General features: G+C 55.4%; 3 protein-coding genes across 3 annotated transcripts; all 3 read left to right on the top strand.

Moving 5' to 3' along the window:
* Positions 1 to 741: 741 nt before the first annotated feature.
* klp5 (Kinesin-like protein 5) lies at positions 742 to 4,109 on the top strand (the record flags this gene model as incomplete). The annotated part of the gene is made up of 4 exons (XM_037325488.1): positions 742 to 781; positions 843 to 882; positions 939 to 1,055; positions 1,115 to 4,109. 4 exons carry the CDS (start codon positions 742 to 744, stop codon positions 4,107 to 4,109), a joined length of 3,192 nt encoding a protein of 1,063 aa, XP_037176644.1.
* A 3,929-nt stretch (positions 4,110 to 8,038) lies between these two features.
* On the top strand, positions 8,039 to 9,337 carry EAPA-1 (Endothiapepsin; the record flags this gene model as incomplete). The annotated part of the gene is made up of 2 exons (XM_037325489.1): positions 8,039 to 8,765; positions 8,841 to 9,337. The coding sequence occupies 2 exons, from the start codon at positions 8,039 to 8,041 to the stop codon at positions 9,335 to 9,337; spliced, it is 1,224 nt and encodes a 407-aa protein (XP_037176645.1).
* A 5,501-nt stretch (positions 9,338 to 14,838) lies between these two features.
* qutD-21 (putative quinate permease) lies at positions 14,839 to 16,642 on the top strand (the record flags this gene model as incomplete). Its single annotated transcript, XM_037325490.1, has 4 exons — positions 14,839 to 15,020; positions 15,080 to 15,452; positions 15,514 to 16,349; positions 16,402 to 16,642. The coding sequence occupies 4 exons, from the start codon at positions 14,839 to 14,841 to the stop codon at positions 16,640 to 16,642; spliced, it is 1,632 nt and encodes a 543-aa protein (XP_037176646.1).
* Between the last annotated feature and the right edge of the window lie 303 nt (positions 16,643 to 16,945).

Raw genomic sequence — 16,945 nt, forward strand, 5'->3', positions numbered from 1 at the left:
ATTGGAAAGCTGGGTCGTGGTGTTTTGTTTGGAGTTTAGCAACTTCTTTGTCCACTTGAAGCTGCTCTCCTGGAGCGCTGTTTGTGGCTGAGATATATCACCAGCCACACCTCTCCAACGTTGCGTGGCTGATGGGGCGACGCCTTTCCGCGTTCGGAGAGGCGCCCTGAAGTGGACCCGTCAAACCTCCCAGAACGGCATGGCGGCCCCACTCCTGCCTCGCTAAAAAGGCTCCCGGTCGTCAAGGGCAACGCGGCACTCGGGGGGTGAGGGCCCTCTGAAAACAACAAACGTCAGTCGGGCAAGTCACAGGCCCTGGACTTGTTCGTAACTAACGTAACGGCAGCTGGAGAAAGTGCGAGACCCCTTCGAGACATTCACACACGCTCATTCCTAATCTCTTATCCATCTGCATCTTCATCCACTCTCTCTCTCCTCTCTCTTCCTCCCCTCGACCGCCGACTCCCACCAGAGCAGCATCCTCATTCACTAACCCAACAGCTGCTTCGCTATCTCGTTAATTCTTCTTTTTTTCTTGTCGCCTTTCCCCTCTTCTCGTCTCTCTGATGCTCGGCTCGCGCTGCAGAGCGGCTTTGTTTATTTCTTGATTGCACCCGCCTCCTGCACCTGTCGAACCTTGACTTTTTTGTTTACAGTCTTGGATTCAAATAGACGGGACGACTCCGAGTACAGACACCCACACGAGACACCAGACGACAGAGAATCACCACATCAGCCAACATGGTCGTTGACCCTGGAGCATCGTCCATCACGGTCGCAGGTTCGTTGCGCCGACACAAGCTCTATGCCGGCGGCCGTGAATACTGACCGGTGACATACAGTTCGAGTGCGACCGTTCACAATCCGCGAAGCTGCGCAATTGTACGTCAACACATGGGAGAGGGGAACCACCGCGACTCGGTGCTGACTGTCTGCAGAACACGAAACGATGAGGGCACCGTCTTTTTGGGCGACGGCTCTCTCGCCGCCGCGCCCCCCAAACTCCAAAGAGGCGGCATCCGACCCGTGATCAAGGTCATCGACGACAGGTGCCTGTGAGTACACTCCCCCACCTCCCCATGCGCCGCAACATCATCTGACACAGGCTCCACAGTGTCTTCGACCCCCCAGAAGACAACCCCGTCCACAAGTTCGGCCGATCCGTCGTCCCCCAAGGCAAGAAGGTCAAGGATCAGACCTTCATGTTCGACAGAATCTTCGACGACAACGCAACCCAGAACGATGTCTACGAGGGTACAACCAAACAGCTGATCGACAGCGTCCTCGACGGCTACAATGCCACCGTCTTCGCCTACGGCGCAACCGGCTGCGGCAAGACGCACACCATTACCGGCACATCACAGCACCCTGGTATCATCTTCCTCACCATGCAGGAACTGTTCGAGAAGATCAATGAGCGAAGCCAGGACAAGACCACCGAAGTCACTCTCTCGTACCTCGAAATCTACAACGAGACCATCCGCGACTTGCTGGTCCCCGGAGGCAGCAAACAGGGATTGATGCTCCGTGAGGACTCGAACCAGGCCGTCTCCGTCGCAGGCCTTACCAGTCATCAGCCCAAGGACGTCCAGGAGGTCATGGACATGATTGTGCAGGGTAATGAGTGGCGCACTGTCTCCCCGACTGCGGCCAACGCTACGTCCTCGCGATCTCACGCCGTCCTCCAGATCAACGTCGCCCAGAAGGACCGCACTGCGTCCGTCAACGAACCCCACACAATGGCCACGCTCAGCATCATCGATCTTGCCGGTAGCGAGCGTGCCAGCGCCACGAAGAACCGCGGCGAGCGCCTCCTCGAAGGTGCAAACATCAACAAATCCCTCTTGGCTCTGGGAAGCTGTATCAACGCCTTGTGCGACCCTCACAAGCGCAACCACGTACCATATCGCAACAGCAAGCTTACTCGACTCCTCAAGTTTTCCCTCGGTGGAAATTGCAAGACTGTCATGATTGTCTGTGTCAGTCCCTCCAGCGTCCACTTCGACGAGACGCAAAACACCCTCCGATACGCCAACCGGGCAAAGAACATCCAGACCAAGGTTACCCGTAACGTTTTCAACGTAAACAGACACGTCAAGGATTTCTTGGTCAAGATCGACGAGCAGATGGCCTTGATCAACGAGCTCAAGGCGCAGCAGAAGGACGCGGAGAAGCTTTTCTACGCCAAGTTCCGCAAGCAGATGGAGAAGCAGAACTCGGTTGGCCGCGAGGGAATTCAGCGCCTGCGTGTGGCGTACGAAAATTCTGCCTCCGAGCGGAAAGACAAGATCAACAACATGAAGAAGCTACGGGCCTTTGAGAGGAGAATTGGTCTGCTCTCTGCGTGGATTGCATCGTTTGACACCGTTTGCGATACCAGAGGAGACGAGGACTCGATGCCCCCGCCCCTTGTCGCCATTCGCAAGACGGCGCAGGGAATCATGGTGGAGTTGGAGCACAGTCGCCAGCACATCCACCAAAAGTTGGAGAGCACCAACTGGGAGCGTGCGATTGATACTGCCCTCCACCACAGTCTGAAGCAGTTGCCTGGCGGTGATGCTGACGGCCCCGAGGTCGACAGTCTGACTCGCGAGGCTGAGCTTCTCAAGGCCAACTTTGGCAGGGATGCCAACCGCGAGGTATTGGAGATGGACAAGGCAGGCGACGCCGCCATGGTCCAGGTTCTTCTGACGGCGCAATTCGACATGCTTGCATCGCTCGCTGATACGCTCGCCATGAACGAGGATGAGGCCGTTGAGCACGCCAAGCAGATCATCAACCGGCTGCTGGAGGTAGGCTTCTCGGCTGCGACCAATATTGTCAAGCCCGATGGTGTCAAGATCCCGCTCGAGAAGTTCTCACCCACCAAGAAGGGAACGCCAAAGCGCAAGAAGGCGGTTGTGAACAATGTCGCACCCATGCCCCAACCCGCTTTCGTCGCGGCTCCCGAGCCCTCTCCCCAGAAGACTCACGCATCCCCTATGAAGTCGTCACCCCGTCGTAAGAAAGCAGGCGCTCCGCGAAGTCCTCGTAAGGGAGTCTCTTTCACGCCTGTCAAGAAGAAGATGGAGTTCAAGCGTGCCGTTCGCTGGAGAGACGACGAGACGGAGTCGGGGCTTGCGGATTTCGAGAAGACACCTAAGAAGTACGACTCCACGCCGGAGCAGAACAATTCGCCCGACAAGTTTGGCCCTCCCCTGAGGATGCCTGCGCTTCCATCCTACCTCCAGGAGGAAGACAACACCACAACTTCGTTCAGCTCTGAATCGAGCCCGACGTTGGAGCTCCCGGAGACTGGGTCCATCCCAATGGCCAAGCCTAACAGGTTCCAGGCTGGATTCCTGTCCAAGGGGGCCACCCGTGTATCATCCGTTGGCTCGGGGTCACCTACCTCCCTCCCGATAATGACAGCAAACTTGGGCTCTTCACCACTTTCAGACAGTGGTCGCTCGGCTCCTCTACGCGCCCTCGACGTTCATCGTTCTTCAAACCTCTCGCCGCCAGCCTTCCGCTCTAGAATCGCGAGGGCTAGCCCGCCTCCAAGGACGTCGCTGTCCGGCTCCGGGCTCTCCGTAGATGAGAACAACCCGCCGGCGTCTCAGACGGCCTCCGGTTCCGACTCTGAATCCCCGAGCATTGACCCCCGGAAGATCCGGTCGGCGCTGCAGAACATGAAGAAGGTTCGCGGCGAACACCGTCGCATCTCATCCATGTCGGGCACTGCGGCTTCCAATGCGAGGCGTGTCTCTTCTGTCAGCTCGACCTCTTCGGGCCATCGACAATCGCTCAGCTTCTCAGGTCCTGTCGCTAGTAGCACAAACGGCATCTCGAGACACCGCCGTGCCAGTGCTGAGCGAAGGCTATCGCCGCCCATGACCTGCTCGCCACCCGACATGCGGGGTGATCGGGCATTCACCGCAGGACAGGCCAGACGCATGCACCTGGGAGGCAGCTTGAGAGTAGAAGGAGGAAGCCCGCAGCAACACAGAGTTGCCGGGGCCGGATTCGGGAACAGGCGCATCACCATCGGCAGTCTCGCCGCCAATGTCGCGGCCAACAACGGAAAAATAGAGAAAGCATCCAGGCCCAGCGTGGCTGGCTGGCGTTGATTTTTGTTTCATCATACCCATTTTGCACTCGCCTCGAGGCGAAGGGGGGAGTACTGGTGGTGTTTTGTTGTTTCTTTCTTCCCCATGACGGCGTTTGGGCACTGTTCGTTCAGATCATCAAGGCTTCTTTTGGCTGCACACATCGTCTGGCGGGTCTGGTCGAAGAAGTTGTTTGTCTGTTGTATCAATAGGTCCGGGCTTGGTCATGTTCACAATTCATATAATGACAATGCATGAATTCTTTGGAAAGTAGTGGGAATCTGTCCTCGTGGTGTAATCTCCGAAAAGCAGAAAAGCGGAAAAGCAGACATAAGGTTCGGCCGAGTGGCCATGTGGTTTGTGTGGCTGGGATCTGATGGTGGCTGTCTGTCACTTTGTACATCTGAAGCTCTCCGTCTGCAGCCATGTGTTCGCATCGGCAAAACGGGCACAAAATGGCCGTCTACTAAGCACGCAGTACCTTACGCGCGGGACTACGGCAGGTGGTGAGGTCATGTTTTGGGTTTCCATCAGCTGCTAAATCTCGGGAAGCCTCATAGTTTGGCGAAGTTTCCTTCGCAAACTGGTGATATTTTTGGCAGCCTCCGCTCGTTCAAACACGCTACCTAGTCATTGAATTGCAGCTGACGCAGCTGAGTGGTTACCGACTTAGCCGGCCGTTGGTGTTTTCACTTCGACCTCGCTTGCATCTGCGGGGGACGTCATGCTTCGCGATGCTCGCGGACGCTCGCGATTCCAAACCACCACCACAAAGCACAGAGTTTCGCATCGCCGACTTTTCCAGCGGGCGGGCACGGCAGTGCGGGATTGTGATGGTGGTTTGGTTGGGAGGAACGCACCATCATCAGTGTCCGAACAGAGTGGAAACAATCGGCATCGGCGGATGATGGAATTCGCGGGATATGCAATACAACAAACGAAACATCGGTGACGAAAGAAGCCGTGCTGTGTATGGTGTTGTGTGTGATACTGTGTGTGCCTGACCGACGATGGGATCAGTGAAGAGGAAAGACGAACATGGTCGGACTGACTTCATGACTCTTCGGATACAAGTACCCCGAACATCGAGAGCTGGGGCCCTGATTCAAGAGCAATGACCTCAGACCTCGGGTACGGCGGTCGGGATTTGGGGAAGAAGCGCAGAGTCTCGTCGAGTTCAGATGACAGCCGCAACCACCACAATGATGAAGAACATCAATAACCCAAAGATGGAAAGTCAACAAACAACACCACCAAACAGGCACGGGCAACGACCCAAGCAAGGCCCGCTCCGCTTTGCCGCGATGGGCAAACATCCCCAATGGCCTGCTCAGCGGTTGTGGGCCGCGATAATCAATCGACCAGGCAATTACCTAACGGCGTCTACGGTACGTAATTGAATTTTGAATCCCAAGGGTCAGGCACCTTATTACTGCGCCGTGAGGAAGCATTGGATCAGGGGAGACCCGTGTCGGGGGAGCTGAGAGAGCTCCGACGGTCCAATCTTAATTCAATCATGCTTATTCGGGGGTTTTCCGCGCCCAACGGTCCTTATCGCGCGGTCGGCAGAGAGGAGACTGACTGACTCTGACTGAGGACCCGAGGAGAGAGTTTCTCGCCACTGTCTAGATTGCGACATCCAATAGGACTGGCCTGACTGGACTGGACTGTACATGTTGGTCTGCACCAGTCTGTGTGGCTGGCGCTTGTTCAACTGATGAGCACACGACTAGTACCTTCTTGAGCCTTATCTTACGAAAACATGGAGACCGGCTGACTCGGCAGTCTTCTCGAAGAACCGCCCAGCACGATTGAGGAAGCTCAAACAAATCACGATTCACCCCTCATCCGCAAAGTCAGTGAACCGCCGGAGCGAAGAGATCAATCGGGAAAGAGAGAAGGTCACGAAGGTTTGTGAAATGTTCCGTCATGGAGTCGCGGGCGGAATATCAGCTCGTGCGATGGCACGACATGGACGAACTTTTGCAAAGGCAACCCAGCCCAGCTTCCCGAATGATGAATCCCTCCTCCATCCAGCCCCAAATAATACGCGGGAAGAAGGTCCTTGTATTGAGTTGAATGCGACGGAGGGCAGGGTCCAGGCCGGTGCAGCCGCCAGCACGTCATGAGAGCAGGGCAGGTCACGGCCAGACATATCGCCAAGATGGCAACGACAGCCGAACAATTCCGCTTCTTTGGGATCCGGTGTTTGACGCAGAGAAGAGACGACGGAGACTTGGGTCCAGGCCCCCAGACATCTCATCAGCGCAGCGCATCGCATGCACGAGGGCGGGCTCTGTCTGTGTCTGTCTGTGACTATGTCTCTCGCATGCAATTCATCCCTTCTCCCACATCGCACGTATCTCGCCGTCTTCCATCACCTGCACCACCACCATCAGCAGAAGCACCCCAGTCCGCCTTGCCTTCCTTCCCGTCTTGGCCTCGATCTCGTGCCTGGGCGGCCCCAGACTTGGCGGAGGGCTGGCGGAGGGTTGGAGTTGCAATTCCAAGTCTTTGCTCGCATACGGGACTGTGGGTGGGGACTTGGCGGTAAAGCTTGTTTCCATGTGCCGAGGCGAATTGGCAAAGCGAAGTGAACGGGGGATCTGCCATGCCAGTCTGCAGCTGTTGTGTTCAGTTATTGGCGATTAACAATGGGAAACATGGTTGGGCCTGGTTCCAGCTCGGAGCCCCATGTGCGGTTTTGGGCTGGCGACTCCCGGAGCCATGTCCCGAGTAGGTAGGTGCTTTTATTTTCCTTCTTCTACGTACTGCGTATCCGTACGAGTACGTATGAGCGAGCACTCAGACTTGTCTGTTCGACTCGAGCACCGGTCCGGGGCTGTCGCGAGATGCGCTGGGAACATGGCAGAGACGATCAAGGATCTATCTGTCCAAGAGAGGAAAAGGGGTCCCGTCCGGCGTCGACATTGGCTGGTTGCGAGATGCATGGCTGAGTGAATCCATTCGTCTCCCCCGCCCTCGGCCCCATCATCAGCTGCTCCAGTCGTGCGCTGTGCTTTTTTTCATCTCATCTCCCGCCTTGGACGAACGGAGAGCCGCGGTTTGGTCTGGCTGGGGAATTCGACCTGCCTCTTTTTCATCTAGTTTCCCGCTGCTGGGAACTTGTGAAAAAGCTTAGGCCCAAGGTTGCGCCCACCACCACCATCTCGTTGTTCCGCTCTGCCCACCCTTGCACCACATCACTCACCCATGATCCATCCCACCCCTCCAACCCTCCTCCTCCTTGAGTCCTCCTCCTCCCATCCCACCCCTTCAGAGAAGCCGGGAATAGGCTGGCTGTTGTTGCAATTGGCTCTTCGGGAGGAATGGAGCTACGTCAAGGGCCCTGGTTTGGCGTCCCCCGATGGACCATGGCTAGTCAGTCCGACTTGGCTCGTTTAATGGTCGCCGCAGCTGTCCTTATTTTCCTTCCTGTTTGAACTACCTCTCTACTCATCTAAGCTGGCCCGTATCCTCTTCTCGAATCACGATGCATATCTAGTGGCCCCCTTTCGGTGACAGTCCATGGAGTTGCGACAGGCAGCCTGGATATGACACTATGGGCACGATGCTCCCTCTTGGAAGGTGGTATTCAACTCCCGGCTATCTTGTGCCGGTCACCTTGAAAGCTTGACTTGACGATCCCTTGTTGGCACCTCTTGGCGTTATCGAGCCTCGTGAACGCTGGTCGACTCCGAGTGATATTGCGATTTACCTATCGACCGGAGTGGGTTCCTCCCACAACAACACACACGGCGGCGATCTCTGTCGTGGAGTCGAACATGAGGATATAAGGCTCTGTTGATCACCCCGTTCATCTGGTCTTTTTTCCTCTTCATCCTCATCGGCTCACTCCCGTCCTCGATCCTCATCCTCATCTTCTCATCTCCTGCCTCTCCCCGTCCTCTTCCTCCTCAGGTCTCTCGCTCCGCCTCTTATCTGTCAAGATGACTCTCATCACCGCCCTCACCGCCGGTCTGGCTCTGGCCTCCTCCGTCATTGGAGCGCCCACCAACAACGCCAACGAGAAGCGCTTCACCGTCGACCAGATCAAGAACCCTCGCTACGTCCGCAACGGTCCCCTGGCCCTCGCCAAGGCCTACCGCAAGTACGGTAAGGCTCTCCCCGAGGACCTCTCCCGCGTCGTCGCCAACATCACCTCCACCGGTGCCACCAAGCGCGCTACCGGCAGCGTCGCCGCCACCCCCCAGGACTACGATGTCGAGTACCTGAGCCCCGTCCAGATCGGCACCCCGGCCCAGACCCTCACCCTCGACTTCGACACCGGATCTTCCGATCTCTGGGTCTTCTCCACCTCCACCCCGTCCAGCCAGCGCAACGGCCAGACCGTCTACGACCCCAGCAAGTCCAGCACCGCCTCTCGCCTCACCGGCGCCACCTGGTCCATCTCCTACGGCGACGGCTCCAGCTCCAGCGGTATCGTCTACAAGGACACCGTCTCCGTCGGCGGCCTGTCCGTCACCGGCCAGGCTGTCGAGGCCGCCTCCAAGGTTTCCTCTTCCTTCTCCGAGGAGAGCGACCTGGACGGTCTCCTGGGTCTCGGCTTCAGCTCCATCAACACCGTCTCCCCCACCCAGCAGAAGACCTTCTTCGAGACTGCCAAGTCCAAGTTGGATGCTTACCTCTTCACTGCTGACCTGAAGCACAACACTCGTAAGTCTTTTACATCCCGTCTCATCTCACACTCGTGAATGAGAAGAGTGAACATATAACTGACATTCACAACAGCCGGCAAGTACAACTTCGGCTACATCGACTCCTCCGCTTACACCGGTGCCATCACCTACGTCAGCATCGACAACTCCGACGGCTGGTGGCAGTTCACCTCCTCCGGCTACTCTGTCGGCTCCGCCAGCTTCACCTCCACCTCCCTCAACGGCATCGCTGACACCGGAACCACCCTCCTCCTCCTCCCCCAGTCCGTCGTCACTGCCTACTACGCCAAGATCTCCGGCGCCAAGTACGACTCTTCCCAGGGAGGCTACACCTTCCCCTGCTCCGCCACCGTCCCGTCTTTCACCTTCGGCGTCGGCTCTGCCCGCGTCACCATCCCCGCCAGCTACATGAACTACGCTCCCGTCAGCACCAGCACTTGCTTCGGTGGCCTGCAGAGCTCCTCCGGCATTGGCATCAACATCTTCGGTGATGTCGCCCTCAAGGCTGCCTTCGTTGTCTTCGACGGTGCCTCCAACCGTCTTGGCTGGGCCGCCAAGACCCTCTCATAAATACTCTTATAGAGCCAGAGAGAGAAAGAACTTAGAGAGGGACTTGCCCATTAGAGAGATGGCCTGAGGGATTCCGGAATGAGGACCTTGAGGACGGAAGATTGAGGGCGCATCTGATGGGCAACTTCCCTGTTTATGGACAATCCATGTGATGAGACGATCGAGTCTCACCAATCACTGCTTCTTATACATATTTCATATATCTTAGTATATTTTGGTGGATTATGAGAGATAATGAGGTCAAGATAAGTCTTTGAGATATATAATGACTCAGAATATAAAAATCACGTAATGTGCGTTTTCCGTGGTGACTTTTTTCCGTGCGGCACATTCATTCAAGTCTTTTTCCGAATTGCCAAGACGCCAGACGTAAGTTGCACTCACTCACACCTCTTCCCGTCGCGCCGAATTCCAACCACGTTGTTTTATATTGGCGTTCTTGGCATGCGGGATGGATGTTGAGGAGGCTTGGCAACAGGAGAAATCTCTCCCCGTTCACTAGGCTGCACGGCGCGGGTTGCGGTGGTGGCAGCCAAGGAATGTGGGAGAGGTGTGCTGTCGGGCTGCGGATACCGAGCTGCAGGCGGTGGCTGATCGGACTTTGGGGGTCGCCAGCGCTTCTGATCGTTTTCTGGAGATGTTATGCCAAGACTTCATGGGTCCTTAGGGGCGCGTCTGGAGTTTGCGCGACGGGGAAATCTGATACCGTGTTCTTGGCTTGAAGTTTTGGATGAGATGTGCGGCATGGAATCGTTGCGCTTCATCGACGGCCGAGTCCGCCAATGAGATGGATGTTTGCCGAGCGTGACGGTGTGAGTTTTTTCACTTGTCTCTTGGCACGATTTTGCATCGGGATAGGGTCCGGTTTGGTGGATGGGTTATCTTATCGGTTCATCATCTCGTCGAAACGCGCGATGGGACTTCGGCACTGCGGATGGAGCCAGACTCGGCAGAACGGCGGTCTAATGAGGCCAAGATAACAATCTCACGCGGCATTGGACGTCGGCCACTGCAACTTGGGCTATGGAGGATGGTGTAGATGGTCACTGGACTGGGTGATCGGCTTCTTCTCTTCGTCATCGGTGTTCTGGAGAGGAGGATTCATCTCGGATTTAAGAGGCAAAGAAGGATGGTCATCTGCGTTGGTGAGATTGAGAGCAGCCAATCACCAGGACCCTCAACTCAAATATTGAACACAAGATCCCCCAGCTATTCGACATGGGGATATTGCACGTGAGACGGCCGTGTCGGGGTCAACTCGCCTGTGCAGCGGCATCATATACCTTACATACATCTCTACAATCAACAGTCGATTCGATCAATTTCATGACCTTTGGATTTGAAAATAGAAGATGAGAAAAGAGAATTTGAGAGCCGGTAGTGAGTACAGGGTCGCCCTGGAGGCTCAAGATTGTGTTGATATGCCCTGAGATCTTCCACCGGCTCTCCGCCAGACAGGTGAGGACGTGAGATGCCGGCCCACGCAATGGCCTTTAAGCGAAGTATTCAAAGACAATCACACAACCTTCCTAGAATCTCGACCAGAGAGCTGGTAGGTATGTTGAAGCAGACAATGCAAAACCTCGCGCCTACCGACTGCGGTCGCGTCCAATTGCTGTCATCAGATTCCTACTGTCCTCTGTCTCGACTGGGATAGATCGTTGTGATATCGGTTTGGGTGACTCGAAAGACCCGTGGCATGCATATTATATGTCGCGTTAGCCTACACGCGGATGCTTTCGATGGTCACCGCCGTTGAGATGTGCGGTCGAAAGCTCGAAGAGGGATACGCCATCGCCATGAAGCGCATCGAGCGGTTCGCGGGAAGAGAATTTCGCCTGTTTCACAATAACATTGAGTACACAGACGACTGGATTCATCCAAATCCCTGGAAACGTTAGCACTTTGGGAGATGTTGGTGATGAGCATAGCTGAAGAATGGTGGAGGACTTTGGCAGACTAAGCCGCCTGGTTCTAGGGTTTCTCCCCGAAATACGTACATTTGAACTGATTCCCTGGTAAGGAGATATTCTGCTTGCCATTCCATGAGATTCAGAGATCGATGCATGAGAAAACCTAGAGCAAATTTCATGAAGAGGTTGTTGGCTTGTCTGGGCTCCATATCGCAGAGTCCTTTGAATCAAGATGTTGCGAAAGAGAACTTTCTGTACGGCTACAGCCTTGACATCTGACAGAAACTCTGCGAGTTTCGCTTACCCTTCTTGACAACTCTCGGGGCCTTGCAGACCATGCAGCTGGTTTGAGAGAACCCTGGCTCATCAGGACGCCGGTCCAGGGGAGAGTAGAAGAGAGACAACACCGCCAAGCTGGAAGGCTTCCAGGCCCCAACACTTGATGAAGGAGGGTGCGGCCTTGACCCCAAGAATGCAACCTTTCGATCGACCAAGACAGTTGGCACAGCGAAGCTCCAGAGACAAGAGGCGTGGCGGGTTGGCGCGTAGAGGCTCTGGTGGCTTGCATGGCTTTTCAACGTCAAGTCTTGGATAACAGTAATTCTTCCGTCCTATCAATACACAAGACTTAGGCGATGGCTTGGAGGAACAGGCCGTGCCTGGGAAGGATCTCTTTGATTTCGCGTCTCGTGATCTTGAGGATGTCTGTTTGCGCAAGCTGAGAGCTACGCGACAAACGCGCATTCGCGCCCAAACAATCGGTCACCAGCTATGCGGCACAGACGTCGACTAGTGCGGACTGTTTCCCCGGTGCACCATCAGCAGATTGGGAGCGCGCCAACACAGGCGGTGCAAGATGTCTGGCAGGCAAGCATGGTTGTTGACAGGGCCCGAGGACTCGGGTCCGGAAGCAGAGCAGTGTGGTATGTGGCATCGCATGATGTTGGCCGAGTTGGGCGCATGTCTCGCTAGCGCCCTGTTTGCCTCATCCGTGCTTGAGTATACGTGGACAACCTCGACGAATAAAGGGACAAGATCAATCTGGACAATTTGATATCGAAGGCGCCGAGATACGAATGAAGCTTTGGGAATGTGTTCGGCTCGTGAATGCCAAACAAAACTAGGGGAGATCCAGTTCTTCAGGTCAGCGGCGCAAATGAATTTTTCCGTCAAATCGAGAGCAAGGCCAAGACTTTTGGTTCATCGCCACGAAGTCGGGGTGGTGGTGGTTGGAACACGGTTGGAAGGCTTGGGGTTGGGGATGTTTGGCACACCGTCTTTGGCGTCTGAGGATTCTCGATTCAGGGACTGTCAGTTTTGCGTGACTGACCTGTCATCCAAAAAGCCCTGAACGGCGAGTTTTGAGTCGTGCTTGAGGTCGACACTCGTGTTAGGAGAAGGGCCGCACAAGACTAGAACGGACTAGAGTCTTTGACGCCGTCGATACATTCAGTCAAGCGCTCATCGACATTGACAGATTGAGACCAAAGATGTAGCGTCTTCGTGCCTGTCTCTCGCGTCCAGGTCTTGTACATGTACGAACGAACAGCTGGTGTTCGTCCCCAGTTGGCACGGTGGTGCATACAACCCCCTTGTCCCGTCCCCATCCCCTCATTTGCACCCCCGCGATCTCCAACAATTCTCAATCCTCTCCATCCCACATGTAGGTACTCAATCCTCTCACCTGCGCCCGTTCTCCGCACAATCCACCGGACGGGATCGGTCGATATGTGGACTAATCTTCCAGGCGGAAAGCCGTGATTTGATGTTTGTTGTCGTTGGTGTCCTAAAGAGACTCACTGTTACGATTCTTTCCAGAGTCTCAGCTCGGAGCTTTCATTTCAACCAGCACTCATCGTTGTCATCGTCCCATTCCCAAAAAGTCCCCTGATTGACTGTCGGCGCATACATGTTCCATCCATGACGATACATACGGCCTAAACTCAGTTCAGCACACTAACCTGTCCTCCCCTGCCTCCATCCATTCACCAACCTGTTCAACCCTGCAAACCCCTGCTCTTTGCCATTTTGCCTCGTCTCCTCCTCTGCGTCGTCTTCTCCACCCCCACCAGCAGCCTAAATTCGTGATTGAAACCACACACCCGGCCGCAAACCCCAGCAAATCACGCGCCGCCTTCATCGCAGGGAACGGCTCATAGCTCGGCCGTCCATGCCGCAAGAAGAATGGCCACATCCATCAGTGATCCTGGGGAAGAAGGCCCATTCATTTTTCAGTCACTCGTCGTGGTGTCTCCCGTCAGCTCACCTGCGCCCTCCCAACTCTCATTTCTCTCCCCGCCGTGCGCCCCTCGTAATCTGGGGCACCCGGGGCCCCATAGAATCCCCAGAGCTGCCCCAGATAGCCACGTCTATTGCTGTTAAGCTTGACTGCTAGTTTGTACATGGAGACTGTTCTGCAGCCAATTTGCCGCCTGCCATCACCGATCCATCATCTAGATGCTTGACAGCTATCCCACATACAGCCGGCCCCTCACTTCAATCTCCAATCTCCTCACGAACGTCTTTTGCCGGTAACTCTAAACCAGGTGCCACGGATACGACGAACCGCCAGAAAGGGTCATGATTTGCGCCGTCAAGGTCTACGTACATACAGATTGCCTCTTGCATGCTGCTCAGACTGCGATGCGTTATTCGCGCCCATGTTGATCCCTTGGCTCCTTCCACATGGCCTGCCATCTTGTGTCTGCATCTGACTGAAGTGCCATCCGGCTACCTTAGCTTGCCCAGCCCAGCCTCTGAGACTAGCCTGGCCGCGGCCATGCTTGTCGATGCTTCCCATCCGGCCGCCACGACCGCCCAAGACAGAACAGGAGACCACCACTACACCGCACACCCCCAGAAACCGCTTGCCATGTCCCACGCCTTCCCCGAAGCCTCCAATTATACCACCTGGTCGGCTGATCGCAAAATCGACTTCCCAAGCCAAGACGTTACTCTGCCGCCCCCATCGGCCCAGCGTCCTCGGGCTGTCCTCCCGCCCCTTGTGAATGGTGGAAAATCCCATGGATAATTCACCGTCCGTCTTGGTACTCAGTGAGGCTCGATTCTCTGGGGTTTCCAGAGGCACAGCTAGATTCCATTGAAGGATGGCTGGAGGGCGGACAAGACCAACCAGAGGCATGGAGCAGGGGTCTCGGTGAGGAGACGCACAGGAACGATTGTGACCATTGCTCCGGACGGAGATGTACTCCTCACGCACACAATGTACCGTCGGAGAACCTCTGTCGCATCCAACGTGAGGTGGGATGGCAAATTGCTGACTAGGTAGCTTAGAGCTGTGAGGGGCCCCCGGTTACACTGGGGGAGAAGGAGACTTTGGATCAGCAAGGAAAACACCGGCCTGGCTTCTCGATATATCAAGGCGGCCATCTCGCACTCCTCACATCCGCTATCCCCTCTCTCTTCGCCGCTCCGTCCCTTCACCACCATCTCCTCCCGCCCCTCGACCTTCTCGGCTTGCAGAGGCTCAATCACGAACGGGTGTCGTGTATTCGATCGACCTTTTCTCCTCAGTAGCAACACCGATTCGCCAGAGCCTGGCTTGTTGCAGAGAAAACAACCGCCAAAATGTCGACTATGCAGGGTCTTCTCAAGAAGATCGTCAAGAACGAGGCGATGCAGAACGATCCCGCCGAGATCTACGGCTGGAGAGTGTTCGCGCTCGCCGCATCCGCCTGTTTCGGTGCCATGTCCTTCGGTTGGGACAGTTCCGTCATTGGTGGTGTCGTTGTCATGAAGCCATTCATGAAGTAAGCGGACACACCCGGCTGGGAGTATTTTCATACAAGTAGCTAACATTCATCTACAGTGACTACGGTTTGGAGAACGCATCCAAGGTTGAGACCGCCAACCTGACGGGCAACATCGTCTCTACCCTCCAGGCCGGTTGTTTGGTTGGTGCCCTCGCCGCTGCCCAGCTCACCGACAAGTTCGGTCGCAAGTGGTGTCTCGTCTCCGTTGCCGCCGTCATCCTCGTCGGTGTCGCCATGCAAGCTGCTTCTCTCGGTAAACTCGCCCCCATCTTCGTCGGTCGCTTCATCTCCGGTCTCGGTGTCGGCGCTGCCTCCAGTATCAACCCGCTTTACGTCTCTGAAAACGCTCCTCGTGCAATCCGTGGTCTTTTGACCGGAATGTACCAACTCTTCATCGTCACTGGTGGAATGATTGCTTTCTGGATTAACGTGAGTACCGCTCAAACATTGCGATCAGGTCATACAGCATGCTGACCCCTTTATCAATCAGTACGGTGCCGAGGTCAACCTCACCGGCAAGAGTCAATACGTTTTCCCCCTAGCCATCCAAGGCCTGCCAAGTCTTTTTCTGCTCGTCTGCATGCTCTTCTGCAATGAGTCTCCTAGATGGCTTGCTCGCAAGGATAGGTGGGAGGAGTCCAAGAAGATCCTGTCGGTTCTCCGTAACCTGCCCGAGACACACCCTTACCTCGAGCAAGAATTCCAAGAGATCGTCGACCAGCTGCAGCACGAGAGAGAGCTCATCGGCGAGGCTACCTTCATGAACATGCAGAAGGAGATGTGGACCATCAAGGGCAACCGAAACCGCGCTCTTATTTCCATCTTCTTGATGATCTGCCAGCAAATGACCGGTACTAACGCCATCAACACCTACGCCCCGACCATCTTCAAGGGTCTCGGTATCTCTGGCCGCTCAACTCCTCTGCTGTCCACCGGCGTCTACGGAATTGTCAAGGTGTTGGCTTGCATCTGCTTCCTCCTCTTCATGGCCGACTCTCTTGGTCGTCGTCGCTCGCTGCTATGGACATCCATCGCCCAGGGTCTCTGCATGTTCTACATCGGTCTCTACGTCCGCATCTCACCGCCCATCGAGGGAGAACCCGTCCCGGGTGCCGGATACATGGCACTGGTGGCCATCTTCCTCTTCGCTGCATTCTTCCAATTCGGTTGGGGCCCTGCCTGCTGGATTTACGCTTCTGAAATCCCCACTGCTCGTCTTCGTTCCCTCAACGTTGCCCTTGCTGCTGCCACCCAGTGGCTGTTCAACCTGATCGTCTCTCGCACTGTTCCCAACATGTTGGCCACCGCAGGCTCTCACGGTTACGGGTAAGTGATGATCCCACTCAGATTTGTGAGGCCAGATACTAACGTCATCTAGAACCTACCTCATCTTCGGCAGCTTCTGTTTCTCCATGTTTTTCTTCGTCTGGTTCTTCGTCCCCGAGACCAAGGGTGTCTCCCTCGAGCACATGGACAAGCTCTTTGGCGTCACCGACTACGACACAGACAAGAATCTCGCCCACGACAACGCCAGCGACACCAAGGTGCCCGCCCAGGTTCAGATCGAGACGACCAACACCAACGACCCGTACAACCACGTCCGCAAGGAGTCTGCTTAGGTGGCTTAGTGGTTTGGAAAAGATGTGTGATGCGGATGAACAGAGGTGTGTAAGCGAAGCGAATTTGCATTTAGAAGCTTGAGTTCAGAAGACTGAGCTTGACTGAGTGAGGATGATCGCATGTGGTTGGCTTTTGATACCTATCCAGCCTGCTACGGCACTGGCCTTTGATGACAATCCAATGGAATTTGAATGATCTGGTGTCCCTAACACAAAATTTGTCGTCGGTGAGATGCTGCTTCTCTTCTCAATTCTGTCTAGATGCGGAATATGACGCACCCAGATCATTCCTGTGCAGTGGAG

The sequence above is a fragment of the Colletotrichum aenigma genome, assembly GCF_013390185.1.
Source record: "Colletotrichum aenigma strain Cg56 chromosome Unknown KSG_Cg56_contig06, whole genome shotgun sequence".
Classification (NCBI taxonomy): domain Eukaryota; kingdom Fungi; phylum Ascomycota; class Sordariomycetes; order Glomerellales; family Glomerellaceae; genus Colletotrichum; species Colletotrichum aenigma.